Source organism: Balaenoptera musculus, chromosome 8 (assembly GCF_009873245.2).
Source record: "Balaenoptera musculus isolate JJ_BM4_2016_0621 chromosome 8, mBalMus1.pri.v3, whole genome shotgun sequence".
NCBI classification, from domain to species: domain Eukaryota; kingdom Metazoa; phylum Chordata; class Mammalia; order Artiodactyla; family Balaenopteridae; genus Balaenoptera; species Balaenoptera musculus.
The window spans coordinates 73,454,035-73,476,526 of NC_045792.1; the positions used below are offsets into that span (position 1 = coordinate 73,454,035).

The 22,492-nt window shown below is 42.0% G+C and overlaps 1 protein-coding gene across 2 annotated transcripts in view; it reads left to right on the forward strand.

Moving 5' to 3' along the window:
• NELL1 (neural EGFL like 1) overlaps positions 1-22,492 on the forward strand; it is an 862,938-nt gene that overhangs the window by 197,920 nt on the left and 642,526 nt on the right. For both annotated transcript variants that reach the window (XM_036862585.1, XM_036862586.1), the window contains exons 10-11: positions 7,270-7,343; positions 13,917-14,016. In XM_036862585.1, the coding sequence (XP_036718480.1) occupies positions 7,270-7,343; positions 13,917-14,016 (174 nt within the window). The remainder of the gene's footprint in view (positions 1-7,269; positions 7,344-13,916; positions 14,017-22,492) is intronic.

Genomic DNA, 22,492 nt, shown 5'->3' on the forward strand with positions numbered 1-22,492 from the left:
ACTTTGGAAAATGTCTTCTATTTATGGTTGGCATGGTACACCCATTACCCTGGAGGGCTTACTCAGAGTTGATCTAAAAGAAACTTTCTTATTTCTATTCTAAGTGCTTTTGGAAGTCATGTCTGGCGATACAGATAGATCAAGGGCCCAGATGTTAAGATTATAGTTTGATTCCATGATGGAAAGATAGTTTTTAGTAGGTATAGATTATTTTTTTCTATCTTGATATATTCTATATAATAGAGGAAGAAGTTGAGAAACTTAGGAATTTGTTTAAACAATATGAGGTACTTTTAATCTATTATTTTGAGCTCTGTGGATAGATCTGTGAATGCTGTCTCTTGGCAGTTGTTGTTTGGACACGGGAGTAGGTGAGTCCTTCAGCTGTTTTTTGTGTTAAGCTTTTGATAGTCTACTTGTAAAAGCGATGTAACATTTGAAAACACGTAAGGGTAAAGGTAAAGATGGAAAAATCACCTATAATGCCACCACTTGGAAACAAACACTCTTGAAGTTGTAGTGGATTTCATTTTTTAAAACTTATATTTTGTGGACAACTGAGGTCTTATTATGCAGATAATTTTAACCTACTTTGTTGACTTACCATTATCACTTAAGTGTATTACTATCCTTTAAAAAACTCTGTATAAACCTCATTTTAATGAGCTTCATAGTGTTCCACTCTTTGGCTGTTGCATAACTTATTTAATCCCCAATTGTTGGATAACTAGGTTGTTTTCCCACTTTTCACTATTATAAATTACTCTTCAATAATATGTTTTGTGAGGACACATTTTTGTATTTTACATTTTCTTAAGATAGAATTCTCCAAAGTAGAATTATTGGGCCAAGAGACTGACATTTTCAAGGTCCTTGATATATATCATCCAATTATCCTCTCACTAGAAATGTGTGGGATAGTCATTTCTCTTTATTCTAATTTACTGGAGAATTTTAAGTGTTAAAAAACATTTCAGCAAGTTACCCGATTTTACCAAGATGCTGATACCTGAGCTAGCTAAGCCATCAGTGTGCTTTTTGCCTTTGTTTGGAATTGATAGCAATTTAGCTAGGTAGAATGAATTTTCTCAGCAGCTCTGATCGGTAGTTTGAGATGTTTATAGTTTAATAAAATGGTAGTACAAATAAATGATTAAGAACACTACTCAATTATCATATGACCCAGCAATTCCACTCCTGGTCATATATATGGAAAAGACTAGAAGGGTGGGATAGGGAGGGTGGGAGGGAGATGCAAGAGGGAGGGGATATGGGGATATATGTATACGTAAAGCTGATTCACTTTGTTATACAGCAGCAACTAACAACAATGTAAAGCAATTATACTCCAATAAAGATGTTTAAAAAAAAAAAAAGTAAGCAGAAAAAAACCCTCTAATTTGAAAAGATATAGAAGTTTTCAAATATTTTCACATCAGGTAAAGGATGGAAAATATTTCCTTTGGTTGTCCCTTTCAGATAAAATTTCCTAAGCTACTCTCTGGGTTTAGGTGGGGCAGCGTCCTAGGGTTTCTGAGAAAAAGTATTGATTTGATTCAAGAGCCGATACATAAAAGCAAATTGTCTTGTGTGCTCATTTACTAAGTGTTCATCCACTTGTCATGGCTTCAAGGAGCTGTAGCACTTACAGATGAGGGCATCCATGTGGCAATAGGAAAGAACTTGGTCTAAGTGTTTAAGTCTCAATTCATTGTCTGAGAAAAGTACTTTGTTTCGATCAAAAAACCCAATGAATCAGGCCATCTCCAAGAGCAAGGCAGTTTTCATAATTCCTGATACTAGGCTCTTGCTCCATCTTTTTGGGAGGCATCAGGGAAAACTCAGGAGAGCCTTCTAGATTCCTTAGCTATGGGCGTGGAAGTCCAGAAAGTAGTGCAGGAGTCTCATTCCTCCAACATTTCTTGGGTGTCTGCTCTGTTTAAGGAATTGAACATACCTAGCTACACATTAGAATCACCTGGTGAACTTCTTAAAATAGAGTGTCCCAGGGCCCCTCTCTGACCTGCTAAATCAGAATCTCTGGACAGTGGTGTCCTAGAATTAGTATTCTTTTGGTAGATAGATTTGGGAACCATCAGAAATGGGAGAGAAGGAAAAGGATGGAGAGGGAATCTTGAGCTATGCAAAACAGCATTTGCAAAGGAAAAGAAGTTGCAGAAGGAAAGGGAGATAGTCTGTTAGGTGACAGCGGAGGATTTCTGTAGGTGAGAAGTAGAAATAAGCTGCAAGGGCGGGTTGGGGATGGATGATGTTGATTGTATTCCACTGAATTCATTCAGTCATCCTTACTGAAATTCCTCTCCCAACTCTGTTCTTTCCTCTGGTTACAGCAACGGGCACGTGTGGATCATTCATTCTATGTCAGACACTGTGTTAAGCTTTTTTATGTGTATTAATTCATTTAATTCTTCCAACAACCTAGAGTCATAGGCTCCACTATGACCCCCATTTTATAGATGAGGAGGTAAAGCACAGAGAGGAGAACTAACTTGTCCAAGGGCTCTCAGCCTTGGTGGAGCCAAAATAAAACCCAGGTAGTCTGGCTCCAGAATTAATGCTTTTAACCTGTCTTCTCTACCCACTGCTGTCCAGGGAGATGTATGCACCATCTCATTACAACAGAGTATAGTGCAGTATGCATGCTATGTAAGATGCAGGGGTAGCACAGAGAAGGGAGCGATTAATTCCATCAGAAACTGGGGTGTGTGTGTGTTAGGAAGACTTCATAGGGGAAGGAATAACTGAGTAGGGTGTTGACAGATGAATAGGAGTTTGCCATGTAGACAAGGTAGGTAAGAACACACCTGCCAAAAGGAATTGCACATGCAAAATCATGGAAGTAAACACAGCATTTGTTTGGGGGGCTCAGAAGCAGGCTTTTGAAGCAGGGTTGTGGCATAATCAGAGAAATGCTTTGACAAAAGCCCCTGCGTGGGGAGAGCTGGAGGCAGGGAGCTGGGTGTTGGATTCAGGCCCATTTGCGGGTGGAGGTGATGAGGCCGGCAGGCAGGTAGGCACAGCCGGGGGACATGGAAAGGAAGGAATGAAGCTGAGTGATGGCCAGAAGACCTGGGGCAGGGTAGGTACTCCGTAAGCATTTTTTTTTTTAACGTGAAACAGGTGAATCAGGGACAGAGCATCTGTAAGGGAGAAGTTGCCAGGTTTCGAACAAGAGCCTGTGGGAGACTCATAGTGTGATTAACAGAAATAAGGCAGGTGGAAGAAATGGTTTCAGGAGCAATACATTCTGTTCGGCATAGGAGAGTTGGAGATGGCTGAGGGACAACCTGTTTGATGTGGGCGTCATGCTCAGAGAGGTGGTATCTGAAACTAGGTCTGTGAACGAGCTCACCGAGGGAGGATGGCTCCTTGGGTGTTGAGCTTTTCTGCTCTGCCCCTCTCCTTTAAAGTGTAACACAGAGTGTAGATTTTGATGTTCTCAGCTGCTGAGTGCCAAGGGGTGGCTGGAGTGTGTGTGCAACGTGCAAATCCCTAAATAAAGACAGAGCAACCTCACATCCACATCTGACAGGGGTGCCAAGTGGTGCCTAAAGGTTGTTTATTTAGTGTGCACCCAAATGGCAAAAGTGTCCATCCATCGCACTAGAGAAATCAGGCTCGGATTTGAAGGGCCAGGTGTCTGTGGACGCAAAAAGATACAACTGCTGTAATTTCTGTAAATCCCCGGTACCTTTGTTTCTGACATCGTGGAGAAGTGTGTGTTGGTGCTGAGTTTCAATTTCATCGTCGGACACTGTGAAATGGTCTCGTTTGCATGTTCCCAGTGTGATGTGAAGGGCTTCAGGTATCCATTTACATTTCTACTCATACTAAAAGCTGTTGGAATGGCATCCCGAATGCCCCAGCCACAGGCATCGGAGCCTGACTCACCTTCTGCTTGAATTTCCCAGGTATCAAAAATAAGCCTTTTGGCTGTAGATCAAGAGGTTAGATAATGAGGACTGGTGTTAGGCATACGGTGGGGCCGGGAAGGAAGGGTACCATCAGAGAAGTGGGGTGAGGATGAGAAAGCAGGGAAAATTCTTGTGACCTCCGGTGGTGATGCTGAAAGCTGTCCTGAGATAACTTTGTAGATACTTGATATTGTAGTCGTCCATGCATCCTGCATCAGTGCCAAGGCTGTGAATGGCTGAGGTACACAGCATCATGTTGATGTCATTTGCAGCCCCTAAGGCACCCTGCCATGTGAAGACATGAAGTTCAGTGGACATTTAATTTTTATACCAGATTGGTAGATTTGAGGGATGGATGTGTCCCCGTGTGTGGTGTGAATGTAAACAGTAAGACACTCCCATCTCCAGATCGAAGTTCTGGGATGAGTGTCTAGCAGAGGATGAGAGGAATCGGGCGAATGTCTTCAGACAGGGTAGCAAGTGTGATCCTAACATCATGGGGGTGGCAAGGTGCAAAAATAAGGAAGGAAAGTCTATTTCTTTGCTTCCCACCCTGGGCCAAGGGGCAGATGGCAGATTTGACAGCCGTGTGTTTAGCAGAACTGTCACTCGTGAGCAAGCCATCTTGCCAAGTTGGCAGCAGCTGTGTTTGGGAGTGTGGGAGTTTATTAGGCAGGAATTTCAGGCCCTTGGAGGTATGGTCTCCCCATGCAAGCAAATTGGGGAATCCACATGATCATTAGGACCAATGAGTCACAGTCAACTGATTTATCTGGAAAACTGAGGCATAAAAGATGATCGGGGATAATTTTTTAAAGTGAAGTGAGGAAGGGGGTTATCTAGAAAATTGTATTGGTTCTCTACCTTGTTGTTGATGGTTTTGCTCTGAAAACCGTGGTATCTGCTTTTAATGTTTGGAATAGCATTGAATAGCAGAAAGGAGTCTCTTCTGGGAATCAGCAAATTTCTCTGGTTTTTGCTACCGAGGAGGCTCATTAATTCTAAAATTGTTACTAACAATAAGCCCAGAGAGGCACTGAGGTTGGGGCTAGAGATAAAGTTATGAATGGACATAGTTCCTACCCTCACTGGGGCAACAGACGTAAAATGTGATATTTTCTCTGTTAGGGCGAGGTCCAGAGTACCACAGAAGCACAAAGTGAGGGCAGTTCTCCAGTGTTAGAGGTCAAGAACAACTTCTTGGGGGGAAGTCAGGCCTAAGTTGAAATTGATGGGTATATAGGATGGAAGGTTACCAGGAGCAGGTAGATGAGGCTGAGTGTTCTGGAGAAGCAGAACAGTATATGCAAATCCCAGAAACAGAGCGTGGCTGGAGTCTTAAGTGGAGGTGTGAATGTTTGGGAGTTTGGGAGGGAGACTGAACACACAGGGATGGCCTTGTGTGCTGACTTCAGGAATTTGAACTATATTCTGAGGGCATGAGCGACTCATAATGATTTTAAAGCAGAGCGTCCTATTTGCACTTAAAATATATTCGACTGTTGTATGGGGAAGGACTGGGTAAGATTAGACCAGAACATAGGAGGCAAGTTAAGAAGTTTCCTGGTAGACTAAAGAGGAGGGCTAGCCTGAGTGAAGGTAGCACCTGGGGGCAGGTGGTGGGAATGGAGAAAAGTGGGTTGACTTGAGAAACTTAAGGAGGGAGCTCTGCAGGGATTTGGGTACTGATTGGACACGGGGTTGAGTAAGAGGAAGAGGTTAGAAGGACCCTAGGCGGTGGGGTATGGGTGGTGCATGTGGAGGGTAGGGGTGGATACTGGTGCCATTCACTGAATGCAGATACTAGAGAGGCACAGATTTGAGTTTGTTGCAGGGCAGGTTTTGAGAAGAAACAGACTCTGAAATGGAGATTTGCTTGTACTTTATTAGGAAGTTCAGGATCAGTTCTGGGGTGGGAATGAGATAGTGAGGGAAGCTGAGTTGGGCAGAAGGAGAGGTTGAACTGCAGTGCAGTTACGACAAATACCTCAGTCATTTCTCCAAGGAGTTGTGGAGCTGGAATGACCCTTGGAGTTATCCTGAGTTGGGCCAAGGGGCCAGGACTTTGCAACATCTTCATCAGCCACTCATTGGATGTGGGCTGTGCTGGGAAGGGGCCTTGACTTTGGACAAGGACAAGTCCTGGATCACTATTCAGCTGACAGCTGTTGGTCATCACCTGTCTGGCAGTTTCAGGAATGTGACCTTTGGCCGTGGAGAGGGGGATCTGGATTGCACACCATAGTAGCCACTGTGGGATCATGATGTTAAGTAAACCAGTGTCTCTGGGCTTTCCTCTTCCTGTGGTCAACAAGAGGGAGTTGGACGAGTTGTTTGCTGAGGTCCCTACATACCTGAACATTCCATGAGTCCGAAGATTGTAGAACTAAGAAACTACCAAATTGAATTCACCTGTTTCTAACAGATATAGAAATGGAGGTTCTGAGAGGTGAGGTGGTTTCTCTAAGACAGTGAGTTAGTGGTGGAGATCTCTTAGAGCACATGTCTTCACTTCTGCTTCTCCTGAGGACTAGGGCTGAAAGGATCTTCATTTGTGCAGGAGAGGGAATGATCAGGCCTTTGCTTTCCTGGTCCTGTGGATGTGGCTGGAGAATTTGGCAGAGATACATTAGGGTCATATCAAATTAACATATTCTGCGCTTGCTTAAAAGTGGGTCAGCATTTATGCTTCTCTGTTAACCTTTTTCCAAGGCCTGTCTCTCCTCCCTGCCCTCCCTATCAGCCTGTTAAGCTTACCTTTCCAAAGGCAGTCTGTCTAGTGCATTTTAATACAGCATTTTACTCACTTGTATTTCTTAGTTGTCTCTGAGCTTCTTGGGAACAGATAAGTTAAAGACATGCGCTTCCTATGATGACAAGGGGGAAAAATGGTGTCTTTCTGCACGTGACTGAGGTCCTGATGAGTGGAGTATATATGCAAGTCCACTCTCACCCAGTCATTTGTTTTATGGCTGGAGTAGCTGAATCAAAGCTATGCTATGCTCCACGGTGATGACAACCACTTCTTCCTTATTTTAACATTGACCACATCAATTCATTCTCTAGTTCCTTCAGCAACTGCAGCATTGAAATAGTTGTATGTGCTTGGTGTGAAGGACTCCTGGCAAACATAATAGAGATGACAGTCTGAAAAGGGATTCAACAGTTATCCCCATACTATTTCCATGCCTTAACTCCAGACATGCAAAGAGCTTTGCATTGCTTAGAATCAGAGCATTTATATTCTGTGGAATCTACTGGAGTTGGATGGTGCCCCTGAGGTCATTTTGTGGCATAGCATGACTGTCTGAACTGTTTTTCTGTTTTATTACAGCAAAATGTATCTATGGAGGAAAAGTCCTTGCAGAGGGCCAGCGGATTTTAACCAAGAGCTGCCGGGAATGCAGAGTAAGTTTCAATCTTATGATCCCCATTACTTGTAGGAAGGAGATGTGGGCTTTAGGTAGGATTCTGGAATGGAGCATATTGTCCTGAGCAGATCACTGAGGGGAAGGACTCTCTGGTGGGCTTGAATCCTGGCTGTGGAGTTCCCAGCCACTGTCATTGTGTGGTTAGCTTGTGGTCAGCCGTGGATCAGGTAGCCTTGGGAAAGACTGTTAGGGGAGGAAGTGAGAAGGGGGAAGGGAGCTAGCAGCTACCATGAGTCAGGGAGGTTGTCAGGTGGCCCTGGGAAAAGGTTTTGATTTGGTGTTGGGGCACTTAGTCTGTGATGTTAGTTGTGGATAGTGCCACCTCTACTCCTAAGAGTCTGATACAGTGTTAGACAATGCCTCTGTCTCCTGCCTGCCCCCTCCCGTGTATTTCTCAAAAAAGATGTGTAGAACCATAGATCTCATTTAAGACTGCACTCCAATTAAAAAAAAAAAATCATTCAACAAACATGCATTGAGCAACTGCTACTTACCAGCATAGTACTAGATTCTGGGTGTAGAACAGTGAACAAAACAAAGTCCTTGTCTTTATAGAATTTGCAGTCTGGTGGGGAGACAGACAGTAAGATATAAACAAATAAATATACAAGATGCAGCTGAGCCTTGAACAACACATGTTTGAACTGTGTGGGTCCACTTATGCACGGATTTTTTCCAGTAGTAAATACTGAGGTGCTACACTATCCGCACTTGGTTGAATCCCTGGATGTAGAACCATGGATATGGAGGAACCACAGGTACAGAGGGTTGACTATAAATTATGTGCCGATTTTAGACTGTGTGGAGGGTCGGCGCTCCTAACCCCCGCATTGTTCAAGGGTCAACTAGGGTGCCAAATTCTATGAAAAATACAGAGCAGGTTGAAGGGGTAGAGAGCTTTGAGGTGGGGATGGGTGGTCTGGGAAAACCTCTCGGAGGAGGTCATATTTGAACAACGTGCTGGATGAAGTGTGGGAGCTAGCCAAGCATTTACTTGCGTGAGGTGCTGTCCTAGAACGCAAGAGTGAGAGACAGAGGGAAAGAAGGAAGAGAGGGAGAGCAAATTCAAGGAGGTGACTTCCAGAGCCGCCACTGCCCCACAGCGAAGCAGGCCTGGTTTTGAGGGGCATCTCCAGGGAGGCTGGCTGGAAGAGACCATCTCTCCAAGTGCTGTTTCCTATGGCATTTCATTTGCTTTTCGTCACATCCCTGGAGAAAAGAAAGGAGTGTATTTGAAAGGTTGAGGACAATGAGGCATTTAGAGACACGTTGAAGCTCTCAGGGAACTCGAATCTGGTTCTTTCTGGGGAGCTTCGGGGGAGGGAAGGCTCTTTCCTGTCTCCTGTCTCTCATTGGCCAGAACCTGCCGCGGGAGTTGACTCCTTTGGACCTCCCCATTGTGTTTCCCATTCGCTCTTTCTTGGCTGCCCCTGGGAACGGCAGAGATTCCATTGGTCTGGACAGTCTGGCGGGTATGCAGGTGTGGTGGTCCTTCTGCGTCACTGGGGACTGTGGGGTGGACTCCTTAGTCTGTGGCAGAGGTAGAGATGGTGTGACAGTGAGGGCTCCGTGATCTCTCAGTCAACCATGGGAGCTTCCAAACCTGGGAGTGGGGAAGCGGGTGGGGTGACCCCCAACGTGCGGCTGGCACATTACCACATAGGGATGGTGGGTGGATTAAATGAGATAAAGCACGTGAAGGACTTGGTTGGTACAAAGTAAGCCCTCAACATGTGTGAGCTATTTTTCTTATTCCACATGACCACACGTGTACTCCCTGAATATAAGGCAGATGTCACGTTCTCTGTAGATTGTTTCACTTCTGGGGGAGGGAAGATGATTTGGACTCTAAAACCCTTACTTTTTTCTTCCACCTCAAGGGAAGTTGGAATGACTAAAAGCAGTCTTACCTACCCTGCTAATGATCTCAGTATCCACCCTGCATCTGTCACTCACAGCTAGCAACCCCTTTACATATTGGGCAGAAGTAGTGGGTAACCCTGGCAAGGGTCACGATTGTGACTCCATCCCTGTTATCAGCAGAGAGGATCAGGGCAGACACTATCTGAGACCTCTAGAAGATACGGGTGTGGATTTAAATGCCAGCATGTTGGAAATGTACTTAACATGATTATTGGCACATTGTAGGTACTCTCCCTGCTCTGGTTCATATTTTACTGTTTTTGTTTTGTTATGGTTTTATAACTTAGGAAGAAGTTGGGGCAGACAGGTTATTCTCTTTGCATATGTGGTTTGTGTGCATGTGAATAATTTCAGCATCTTTTAAAAAGTCATTAATTTCTTCATTTATTGTCTTTCTACAGTTATTTACTAAATACTTTATGCACAGAGGGAAGCATCACTGACAATAATATTTAACATTTCTTGAATATTTAGTATTTTCTAGACACTATTTAAAACATTTGAAACTTTATCTAATATAAACCTCATAATAACCCTGTTATTAGGTAGGGGTAGGTAGCCTTATTATCATCCCCATCTTACAGATGAGAAAATTGAGGCACACATGATCAGAGTCACATAGCTAGTAAAGGAACCAGTTGGGATCTGAACCTGTGTGGTCTGAATCTACAGGCTCCTCTCTTAGCCTCTCTACTGCCAGTCCTGATGGTGTTAGACTTGCTTGGAAATAATTCACATTTTTGAATTGTAGAAGGGTGGATTCAGAAGGATTGAATGATCACTTTTCAGTCTATCTGAGAATACCAGATTGGTCAGGCTATGGCTCATTGATTCCCTTGATAAAGGGTAGCATTTATAAAAGGCCAGAGAAGAGCTTTGGGACACATTTAATGGATGTGGTCAACAGGGAGAGAGGGTGACGGGTGTAGGATGAGAAGACCTCGGGTCTCTCTCGGGCAGCCTTTTGCAAGATTTAAGCCTTAATGCCCTAAGGTACCTGTTGTATGTGATGAATTAACTTCTCTCCTAGACATCTAAAATGGTCCTGCATAAGTGCTATCCTTGGGAGAATTGAGCAAATAATTACTCACATAATTTCTGTGTTCTATGGTTCAAATGCAGATCCCCAGTTGACAAAAGGCTGCCTGGTGATCCACGCGTTTCATTTTCCTGGGATCATTTCAAAGCTTCAGCAACACCAGTTACATAAGAAACAAACTTTTGTTTTCAATATTTTCACCAAGTGATTCCAGAAGTTAACATACTGTTTTGTTTTGTTTTGTTTCTTTTATCAAGATGAATAAACTCTCCTAGCAGTCTTGGTCAGTTTTGTCCAGTTATTGCTACCCTGTGACATTATTTTAGGCTAGCAACTTTTTTTTTTTTTTTTTTTTTTTTACTTAAAGATGTGAGTTTTATATGGTATTAGAAATTCAGGTTGAAGCATAGTGATTAGTAAAGAACTTGAAAGCGTATATATTTGATCAGTGACATGGTGACAGTTACTCTAAATGAGAAAGAATGGATGAATTATATTTTCCCACCAATGCAGAGTTCCAAAGGTCATAAAATAACATACCACAATCAGGAAGGTTTGAAAATGTTAATCATCAGATACTTATTAGAGAGAGTTTGAAAATAAAGTAAAAAAGGGTTTGTGCCAAATTATGTGGCTGGACTAAATGGATTTGGTGGCACTTATGTTACTGTAATCACAGTTCATATTATTTTCAAATTCATGCAAAGGGGTTTGTCTCTCTTTGAACATTTGGAATTACGGTCTTACTCATTAAATATGTTAAAGGTTGATTGGAATTGTTGACTGCTTTAATCAGTAGTCAAAGCAACCTTTTATATATAAAAAAAAGAGAACCTTTCATGTGTAATTATTTTTTAAAAAGCCATCTGTAGCATTTTTATTTTATTTTTTTTAATTCAAGAATTTATTTTTAATGATCATAACAAACCTATAGAAATCAGGAGAACGGTAATGATGTTTTAAAATACACAGAATTTGAAGCAGTTTGCTGAAGCTTGACACATGACACAAAGATAGGGGTTTTAAATGTTTTCAGATAGCCACCAAAGAGATATTACTGCATGCAGATTTTTAACTTGTATTTACAAACATTTCATGTCCAAAGCATTGCAAAATGAGAGTCTCGATTTTTCCCATGTACCAAAAACACATTCACCTTAGATTTCAATGACAAATGTAGTGTTTTTAATATTGCTTTTTTAAATAAAAGCAAATATATACTCGATATAAAATTTGGACTATAGAGAAAGGAAGGAAATATAAGGAAGTAAAAGAAAATCACTCCAGAATCTCACCGCCTAGAGATAATCTCTTTTAACAGTTTAATTTTTTGACAGCAAGAGTGAAATTTATCTTATCGTCTTAGTTGAGATTCTCCTAGAAGCAGACCCTGAGCTCAGGATTTTAGTACAAGTGATTTATTAAGCTAGTGCTCCTGGGAGGAAGCAGTAAGGGTGTGGGGATGCAGGCTTGGGCAGGGCAGGCAGCTCAACAAGGGTGCAATTTTAGGTGAAAGGTCAGAGGTACCCTGATTCACTTGGGGTTCTGAACGTATACCAGCTATGTCTCCCCTTGAAGTAAAGAACCTCCCATGCCTGTCAGTCACTGGCTCTGGGCCGTGGGGCTGGGTGTTGTGGAACTTGTAGGTAACTTCTGGCTCCCTGCAAAGTGGCTCCAGTGCCCAAAGGGACCCTCTGAGGGCTGAGAGATGAGCCATTAGCAGAAAGGCATTTGAAGTTGGGGGATGGGCACAGTGAACTGATGAAAGGGATCCAACAGAGTTCACCATTCGTGTTTATGCAAGGAGGCAGTAGATAATAAATACATTAATATTGAAGGACAGAAGTCGAGGCAGCAATGGTAAGTAAGCAAGCATCGTGTTTTCCTTTGCATTCAGCTTATGCCGCTGATAGCGAGGTTATTAACATCCATTGGTTTGTAATAATCGGTTTGATTCCCTGTTGCAAAAGCTGAGGTACAACTGATAGGCATACTGCCCTTAGACTGGTGCTAGCTCTTGAGGCCAGGTGCCATCCAGCGTGGCCTGGATTGAGGGGCGAGAGTGGAATGTAGCTGAAACGGGGACCGTGGGTGAATAGCAGGATTAGTTCTTAGCATCTTAGGGCCAGTTTTAAGATAGGAGAAAAGCAAGAGATCTAGATGCCTTGGCACAGATCAAGAAATGAAGAGCAAAAGGGAACAGAAGACACCACAAGGAATGCCTTGGCTGAAATTTATGAGAAAGGAGAGGAAACCATGGTGCCAGTAATCCAGATGATGAGTAGTTGGAAATTAAATTACATTTGACATTTAAAGTTATGTTTATGTTCATATTTATGAATGGATGTGCCTGATATAATGGGAGTTCTGCCAAACCAGGGAACACTGGAATGACAGCATATCTTGGAGATGGAAAACTCAGAATCTCCCCCATCCTTCCTGGTGGCCCAGCTCCATCCTACTCTCCCATCTGTGTTGAGAATTACCTTTTGGACTTAAATGAGCTTGCTTCTTGGTGGACTTAACCATGCTGTTAAGAATGGGAGAAAAAAACTTAACATTTTAGATAAAATAAGAGACTCTCAAACCCTTTTTTATAGTAACTATTGAGCTGATTTTAAAAATTCAGAGTGAAACTAAATATAGATGCTAGTGATGTCAACAAAGAGGACCTTTGGTGAAGTGAGGTCCTAAAGGTTCACCTGCTGAATATTTAAAATTTTATCGTAAGTGACTTTATTTATTTCTAGGGAAAATCTAGTGCTCATCTAACTGATCCACTTTCAGTTCATTGTACCTGTATACCTTGGTCCTTGCTGGTCCCTCTGCCAGGAAAGTCTCTTCTTCCTTATCTTATTCCATTATTTAGTTCCTTCAAATGTGGCATTTTCTTCATAATTTCTCCCCACTTGGGCAGAATTAATTATTCTCCTATGATGCGTTACCATAGCATAATTAGAGCACATTTTTTTAGGACTTACTGTATTGTATTATGGTTTCTAGTTTAAGAGTTTTTTTTTTTCTCCCTCCATCCAAACTGTGAGTTCATCAAGGGCAAGGAAGATGTCTTATTTATCTTTGGGTTCACAGTGCTTGTGATTCAGGGCAGTGCCACAACTGTCTCATAAAAGCTCACGAGAGCTCATTGTACATAACTTCCCAACTCTGTGGTCAGTGATGTCATGTTGGTAGTTCACAATGTCCGGATATTGACACCACAGAAATCAGCAAATGCTAACTTTAGGGTTCCCCATCCAATAGTCAATTGTTAAAAATTTACCAGCTCTACAATGTCGGTGACATTCTGCTATATAGAAGATACTCAAAACCCATTTGTTAAAACAAAAAAGAAAAAAGAAAAAAGAAAAAAAAAAACCCAATTGTTGAAATTGAGGCTCTTCTGATATAGAAAGGGAGTTTGGCCTTCTCTCTTCCAGGAGTCTCATCGTCATTATCGTGGGATTCCTGGGAGTACTGTTAATTATTGTAGGTTGTTATCACCGCAGACTGTTGACAATGAGCATTTATGTTTGGATCAGCAACTAAAAATATGAACATTTTTTTGTTTCCTGGTTATTTGGCTTGCAGGGTGGAGTTTTAGTAAAAATTACTGAAGCGTGCCCTCCTTTGAACTGCTCAGAGAAGGATCACATTCTCCCAGAGAATCAGTGCTGCAGTGTCTGCAGAGGTAAGAGGGCTTGGGGATGGGGCTTTGGGTGGGGATGGAGGGCAGGGATTGAAGGTTTAATGACTAGTGTGATGACAATAACAATTGTCCAAAACTCTGCTACTTAGATATGTGTATATGCTATTTACCGTCCTCAGTTATAGTCTTACCAATTGTAAAAAGGGGATAATAATCCTATCTACTTCATAAGACTGCTGTAAGGATTAAATGGGATAATGCATAAGCACCTAGCATCATGCCTACCACGTGATAAATATTCAGTGAACGATGGTTCCTATAATAATGATAGTTCCTGCATCATTATTGCATTTTTTTCTCATGAGTGGGATTGGGAAACATTCTTATCAGCTCTTTCCATGGGTCAGTTCCCCTGTCTGCCAGAGGATGACAGACACTGAATCCTTACTCATAGATTTATATACAGCTTTTTTACTTCCTGCAAGGAAAAAAGCTTCCAGTAAGTAACACTTAACTGCTAATTAATGCACGAGCAGAAATTATTTTGCTTCCTATTCCTGAAATTCCCCTCTTTTCCAAATTTATTCTTATTTCTTCAAATCCTCTGGATCAAATATCACTTTCTCTCTGAAACTTCTCACCCAGGCAGAATTAAATAGATTAGGAGAATCTAAAATTGATTTAAAATCTTACAAAAAAAATCCAGTTAAACTCATTGCTATTATTTTAAACCTCTACCCACCATACAGTCTTCTCCACATTCTCACATATCCAGTGAGTTAGATTCTTTTTGGTTTACCTTGGAAGCTTCTAGAGTTAAGAAGCCAGGAGCATAGCAGTTTAGCTCAGGTTATATCCTATCTTACTTTTTTTTGTCTTTTCTCTAACACAAGCATTGGCAGATATTTTCTGTAAAGGGCCGCAAAGTAGATACTCTAGGCTTTCAGGGGCCAGAAGGTTTCCATTGCAACTACTCACCCCTGCTGTTGTATTGCCAAAGTGGCAGAGGTGATAGGTAAATAAATTAGTGGCTGTGTTTCATTAAAATTTCATTTTGAGAAACGGGTGGCAGCTCGTAATTCACTGACCCCTCCTCTAGTACCTTCTGATATATAAAAGTATATATTTGATCATGGCATGTTTTCAGCTTGGGCTGAGATTTCTCTTTGTGGTTAGTCATAAGAGAGCTGTGTTTTGGTAAAAATTCCCAGGAAAACTTAGTACCTGGATAACCATGAATGGCTGTTAGAATTCGTGGTATGCCGTCAGAGTATCTCCCCTTATTTATCTGCTTTCATGGCTACAAGTGTATTTGCAGCTCAGATGCTTTAGAAAGACTAAAGATTGACTGGAATTTCAGAGGGATGCATTTATTGGTAACTGATAGGGTTGTTAGGTAGGTCTTATAATTTAATGCAAAATCCATCACTTGATATTTGTTAAGGTGCCAAGTGGGACTCAGTGTATGTAAATCCTTTCTGATTTATGGTTTCATTCGAGCAGGATCATTGATTATCCCATAAAAATTCAAGAAGATTTTCATTGCTCTGACCCGGTTTACAACAGACTGTGTACCACAGCTTCTGCTAGCACTTCTTGGGGATGCAGAAACTTTTTTTTTTTTTTACAAATGAAGATGCTGAGAGATGTGACATCTCATTGAAAAGTTGACTCATTTAAGGCTCCTGTTGCTAGTGAGTTGGTGGCTTTTACCAAAGTTAAGTCAGCTTTGAGGGAAAAGTGGGAGGCAGGAATAGGGCTTCATAGATGCGATCATAGCCAGGGCCGATCTGTACAGTTGAGGATTTTCTTCTTCCTCCCACCTGCGTCCTTCTCAGCTGGGAAACTACCAGCTCTTTTATTTAGCAGCTGATGGTTTTTCTTGGAGGTGCGTGTGAGTGAGGGAGTTATTTATGTCCCTTGACAAGTCTATGTTTTAACAGGAACCAATGTATGTCTTTAGAAGAGATAGGGAAAAGGTGGGGAGGCTCTTTTCCTGGGAAGCGGGTTGAATGAAACCATTTGGGTAATATGGATTCTCTTAGGTTTCTCCTATTTATTCCTATCTCAGAATTCAGACCCTAGAATGAAAAAAGCATTATTTTTGACTGAAGCCCTTGTCAGCACCGTTTACTGCCATTACCTCCTTTCCTGTTGACCCATAGCAGAGAGAGCCCAGAACATTCAGTCCACTTGTGCACATACTGGGACTTGCTCTGCACATTGGACAATCAGAAAATGAAAAGGAGATTTGTCTGGGCAGTGGGGTGTTCTCTTTTTCATAAAAATGTAAAATTTATGTGATGATGAACAAAAAAAATCCATCCAGATGAGCTCAAAGGTCCATTGTCTTGACCTATGCTCTCCATGAATTTTGCTCTGTGTCTCTTAATTCCAGTTTATTTCCCAAAGCATCCTTAAAAGTAGCCTAAGAGTTTCTCACAATATTGTGGAAGATATTTTTCCCCTTTAACTTCTATTTGTCTTTTACCTTTTCCTTTGTGCTCGTGTTTTCTGAGTGGAGTCTTGGAAGATGAGGGGGGTTGGACGATTTTGATTCTAATTAGACTGGGAAAGCCCGCTGGGCCTCTTCTAAGGCACATTATTCAGTTCTCCTTCCCCCTCCTCCTTGCCCCTCTCAAAACCAGAAAGTAATGAAAAGATGAGAAACGCTCAATTTCTATGTAAACGAATTTTTATCCTGCATATGGAGAGGCTGTACCGTTTGCTTTGTGGATTGAGACTGTTTTCTGATTGGCAGGCAGCGAGCGAGCGGAGAGGTAAGACTGATGACCTGAAATGCTTATTTCAGGGATGAGCACAGCGGTGTGATTTCAGCTGTGTGGTTTCTGCCACCCTGATATTATTGATTACAGACACGGAAGTGGCTGTAGCCTCTTTCAATACCTGCACTGAAGGCCCTTCAATTAGCATATTTATCACCTCTCTCTGTCTTACTGGGAGTGTCAGGTCTTTAGTCTGAGGGAAATCACCCCTCAGTATCATCGCTCAGAAATCTGAGTCAAAACCTTTCTCTTGCCTGCTTGGGGATTTGAAGTTTTCCAAAGTTTATTTTCATTAGGTTTAGACTGGAATTTGAGAAAGCACAGACGGTGCTTTTTGCTTTCTGACCCCTGTTGGTTGATTAAATAGTATCCATAAAGCTCTCCAACTTGGAAAAAATAAGGCTTGTTTTAATGATTACATTTTATGAATTGATACTTTGAATGTAGGAGAAAAGGGAGGGATGAAGATATGTTCCTACCATATAGAATAGTCCTGTCGTTTTCATGTCAATGACTGAAATTATTTTCAGTACCAGCTGAAGTCTCTGTTTCATCTGTGAAATAGTGTTAAGACCCATTTTGCAGAGTTATAACTTGTTTCCTCAAGACCTAATCTGTTGGCTTGATTATGAAGCTAATTTTTTTTTTTTACTGAGTCATGCCCATTTTCTGATACAGTGGTATGGTGATACAGCTCCCTCCGCCCCCCACCCCTTGCTTCCATTCAAGGAGAGAGGTGCAGATTATAGCTTTATACTGGGTTTTTCTCTTTGTGGGAATCAGACCTAAGACCTTCGAGTTAAGAATAACAGGCTCTGGCTGATGTATACTGTTCATTGTATCAGCAGAACTGATATCCAGACTTGGTGCTTGGACACCTTGCCTCTTCAAATCTTGGGTAATGACAAATGCTGTAACTAATTTCTCTACCCTTCAGAGAAAAATGAAGGTGATCAGCTGAGCAGGTAGTTATATCCACAGGGCTACTGGTGCAGCCAGGATGCTGCTGTTAGGGACAGAACTGCAGGACAGTTAGGGAAGACACATGCAAAAAGAATCAAGATGTTAGACGTTGGCAGGGAGAAGCCACTTTGCAATTGCTGGGGTCCAAGGTCTCAGTCACCAGCGGCACTACCCAGAACAGCCCTAATCACTGGTGCAGTTTGTTTCTGATGCCTCAGGACAGTTTGTGCTGGCAGCATGCAATTTGTTTACCCTCATCATTACCTTGAGGTAATGGCTATAGCAGGAGCCCGTCTACTTAAGCGTAAGGCCATGAGGGTGGAGAAAGGGGAGCGGACACCGGAATGACATCTATGCTTCTGCCTTGGAAGAAGTAATAAAAGTGTGGATGTAGTGTAGATTGAACCCAGCAGAAAAAGATTGCTCATAAATTGCCGGTGCTCTCAGTTGAAGGGGGAAAAAAAGCCAACTTGACTGTGTATTGTCAGGATCGCTCCAGGAAGACACACCAATCATTTGGCTCATCCCAGAATTCTTGCTACACTCCTTAGGGTTTTATTCCCTTCATAATTGGCTCTAATTTTATCTTCAGTGTTGCCAGTGACTTTGGAGGGTTTGGCTGCATGTTTAAGATTTTCAGTGTTGAGGAAAAAGTTCTTTCTGACATCTGTTCCCAATGTGTGTATCTGTAATTTTAATTCATGCCCACTTGCCTTGTCATATGGCCTGGGCTGAAATTAGTTGAGATTATTTGTACTACTTAAGATTTCATGCCCTTCAGTGAAATCCTCCCAAAGGGTCTTGGTGTGGCAAGATTTTCTTTTTTTCTAGCCCTCATCATCATCTTAGATGAGTTTGTAATTGAAATGGTTTTAGAGGATTTCAGCGTATTTGAGATGAAAAGAGACCTGTAAAAGAGGCACTTAATCAGAAGGTAAGCTAGTGCCTATATAGAGGAACGCATAGTTTATAGATGGGTCAGGTCCTCTGCATATTGATAGTTGGAATCTGATCAAAATACGTGCAGCCGTGGGCCACAGTGGGCACTGGAATGACAGGGCTATATGCTCAACTGTTGAGGTTGGGAACAGAGGGCATTTGGAGAAGAGTTCAGTCTCAGGGAGCCCTTGAATTCTGTGTTCCTGAAAGTGCCACAGTGGATCCAGGCCCAGGGAGCCTTGGGAAGGAGGTACATTGCCCCAGAGAGAAGACCTGAAACTAAGACCAGGCTGCCTTGGGCTGGAAGACCCCTAAGTGTTGACTATTGTAGAGAAACCAATTGCTTTCTAAGACAGAACCTGTGAGAATCCAGAGCTCTGTCTCTAGTAGGCCCATCCTGATGTTACAACCCTCTGTCCACAGGAGCTAAAGGAATGTCCTCAGCCCTCCAGGGCCCAGGCTTCTGTGGTATGTATGTTGGTTGTGGAGTACATTAGGGCATCCTGTTCCCATAAAGGATCTTTGGGCTGTATCCCTCCTATAGGGCCAGTCCATGGGTGGAGCTGTCTCCATACCAACTAGGCACATGGAATATATTGTACTCAGTTTACCTTTGCTCCTTGTGGCTTTCAAGCTTGGGCAAGCAGCAGTGATATGAGGAGTATTGGCTTTCTAGGATTTGAGTTAGTGTAGAGAAATCTGGGGTGCATTTTCAGATTGTCATTTCAAAGGTAACCTGCTTGACCTCTGGGGGATGCATTAGGGGCAGGAGATTGAGGTCAAGCAGTGGTGCTCTATGTGGAATCAAACTTTATCTTAGAGAAACTAACTCCTGCCCTCGGGTAGTGACCTATTCATTCCTTGCTGTGGAAGAAGTCACAGTAGCAAACCGTAAAGATGCTTATCCATCGTTGGTTGGAGAAAACAGAGATGAAGCAGAATGGGTGGATGGTTTGCTGTAATTATAAAAAGGTACAGAGTGGGATCTGGAGAGTGGCAGTGTGAGGGCTTCGTTAACGATGGGCAGGGTTTATTATATGCAGATTAGGCCAATGGATTTAAAGAAAGCAAAGAGTTTTTACAAGTGTTATTGATCTTTCACTGGCAATAGAACTCTAGATTCAGGACCACGAAGGGGAGTCCAAATTTTAGACCGCTCCCAATGAGAGGAGAAAATATGACCCCAACACTTAACGTTTCTTCTTTAGTTTCCTTGATCATGTCGTGGACACATGCTGCTCCCTGTGTTTGGAACTCTTATGCTTTGTCCAGTCAACCTCACTCGTCCCTCAAATCTCCTTTTGATACCTAGTGTTAGGACCCTTCTCTGTGATACATAGCGGAAGTACCTTGCTCCTCTCCATCACAATACTTCCTGTAACCCAACACTCAAGGGTAGCCATCCCTGCTAGAGTGTTAGATGAATGAGGGCATGTTTATGATGTTTGTGGCATTTTTGTTATATCCCTATTGTCTAGCACAGTGGCTGGGCACACAGCAGGGGCTTAACATTTGTCAAATGAATGAATGGTACCTCTGCCAGGAGATAAAATTAAGGAGGTGGTTGGAATAAAACCTGGAATCCCATTTCAGCAGATTGTGTGTCTTCCTCTGAACATCTGCTCATTTCCACCACTCGAGTGTAAATAAGCTCCAAGTGGGTCTTACTCATCTTGGTGTCTCATCCATGGATGGTGTTCTGTTGTGTGATGTTATTTTTCTTCAAACTTTATCTTAGAGATAAAGCAGCAAGTAATAATGGACTGTGTCCTGGAGAAAGAAATAAGGTTTGTTCCTTTGGAAAGATTCAAGGCATGTCAGGGACTAGAAATTGCTAAAGACTGGTGGAGTACTGGTCTCTTCAGGCCAGGGTTGGCATTCCTTGAATGTCCCTTAATGATTAAAATTATGGCTGGGAGGTCGTGTAGAGTGGTGGAGAGAGACTGGGTATTAGAATCATATTTGGGTTTATATCTCTCTTTCACCCATTGCCTGCTAGCTATGTGACCACAAGGAAGGTAATTAACATCTTTGAGCCTTGGTTTATTCATCTTTAAAACACTCTTTTAATTCTAGTTTTGGAAGACTGAAGATTTAGTCATTAGCTCTATAAATATTGGAGTGTTTATAATGTGTTGGATATTGCCTTAGGCACAAGGGAAACAAACTCACAGGGTCCTTTCCCTTGAAGAAGTGAGCTTCTAATGTGAAGATAGACATTCAACAAATAAACACAGAAATTAACATGTAATTACTAATTGTGATACCTGTTATAAACAAGAAGAATAGGGTGGTATGGGAGAGAGTAATGGGATTTTCTTTAGACCTGAGGGACAAGAAAGCCTTCTCTGAATAGATTATATTTAAGCTGGGACTTGATGACTGAGTAGAAATTATTCTGGCAGGGATGTTTCATAATGTTCTGAGTTGGTGGGACAAGCTTGCAAAGACCCTGAATCAGGAAAGAGACTGGAGTGCTAGAGGAATTAAAACAAAGGCTGATACAATTGGAGGGAAATGACGAAGGGAGAGGAGAGCCTTGTTTGTTGTTTCAAATCAAAGTTAAGGATTTTGTATTTTTTCATAAGTGAAATGGGAAACCCTCACAAGATTTTTAAGGGGGATTGTGACATGACCCAATCTATGTTTTATTTAATTAATTAATTATTTATTTATTTATTTAGGCTGTGCTGGGTCTTAGTTGCGGCATGCTGGCTTCTTAGTTGCGAAATGCGGACTCTTAGTTGTGGCATGCGGGACCTAGTTCCCTGACCAGAGATTGAACCCAGGCCCCTGCATTGGGAGCATGGAGTCTTACCCACTGGTCCACCAGGGAAGTCCCCCAATCTATGTTTTAAAAAGATTTGTTTGTGAGGAAAATGGATTAGGGACAGGCAAAAAGGGGAACAGGAAGGCAAATAAGGTGCTATCCATTTGAGAGATGATAGTTTGGAGTAGGATGAGTTTTTCTTCTTGCTGTGGAGTGGGGGAGAAAGAAATACATTCCAGAGATATTCATGAAATAAAATTAATAGAACTTGGCAAGGGCCAGTATTTGAGGAGAGAGGACAAAGATGACTCCAGGAAAAAAAAAAAAGAAAGAAAAAGATGGTTTAAGTGGATACAGGTCCTGCAGATGGTTATGGAGAACTTGGAGAGCATGGATTTTAGAATTAAGATCAAAAGTTCAGTTTCAGATGGGTGAGCTGCGAGACAACTGTGAGGACATCCAAATGAAATGTCAAGTGGGCTATGGCTACAGTGACACAAAATACAATATGTAAAGTGGGACATGCAAGACAGTGTTATTTCCTATGCTTTTAGAGGGCGTTGTGAGCCTTTATTATTGCTTCTAGAGAAGCGTGGATGTTCTCAGCCAGAGGCCAGAAGAGATTGAGCACAAGAATTGGCCTAGTCTCAATTTTTCTTAAGAACAGATTGGCAGAGCCTGCAGTTGGGTCCTAAATGGGCCTATTTAAAAAAATTTTATAGGGCATAGCAGGAGTTGAGATCCACAAACATCATCAGAGAATAATCATTAGTAGAAGTCTATGTCCCAAAGTATTTAAATCATAGAATAATAATTTTCTTAGTGGTCTTAACAAGAACTTGAGTCAAATCATAACTCTCCCACTTCCTGGATGTGTTACCTTGGATAAGCTAGTCCCAACCACATTTTCCTAATCTGTGAAGTGAGGATAATAGTAATCTTTAGGGTTGCTGTGAGGGTTTCCCTTACTTACCTAGCTGAGGTGTGTAACATGCTTAGCTCTGTGCCTGGCAAGTTGGAAAAACTCAATAAATAGCAGCTTTTATAATAAAAGTGTTCT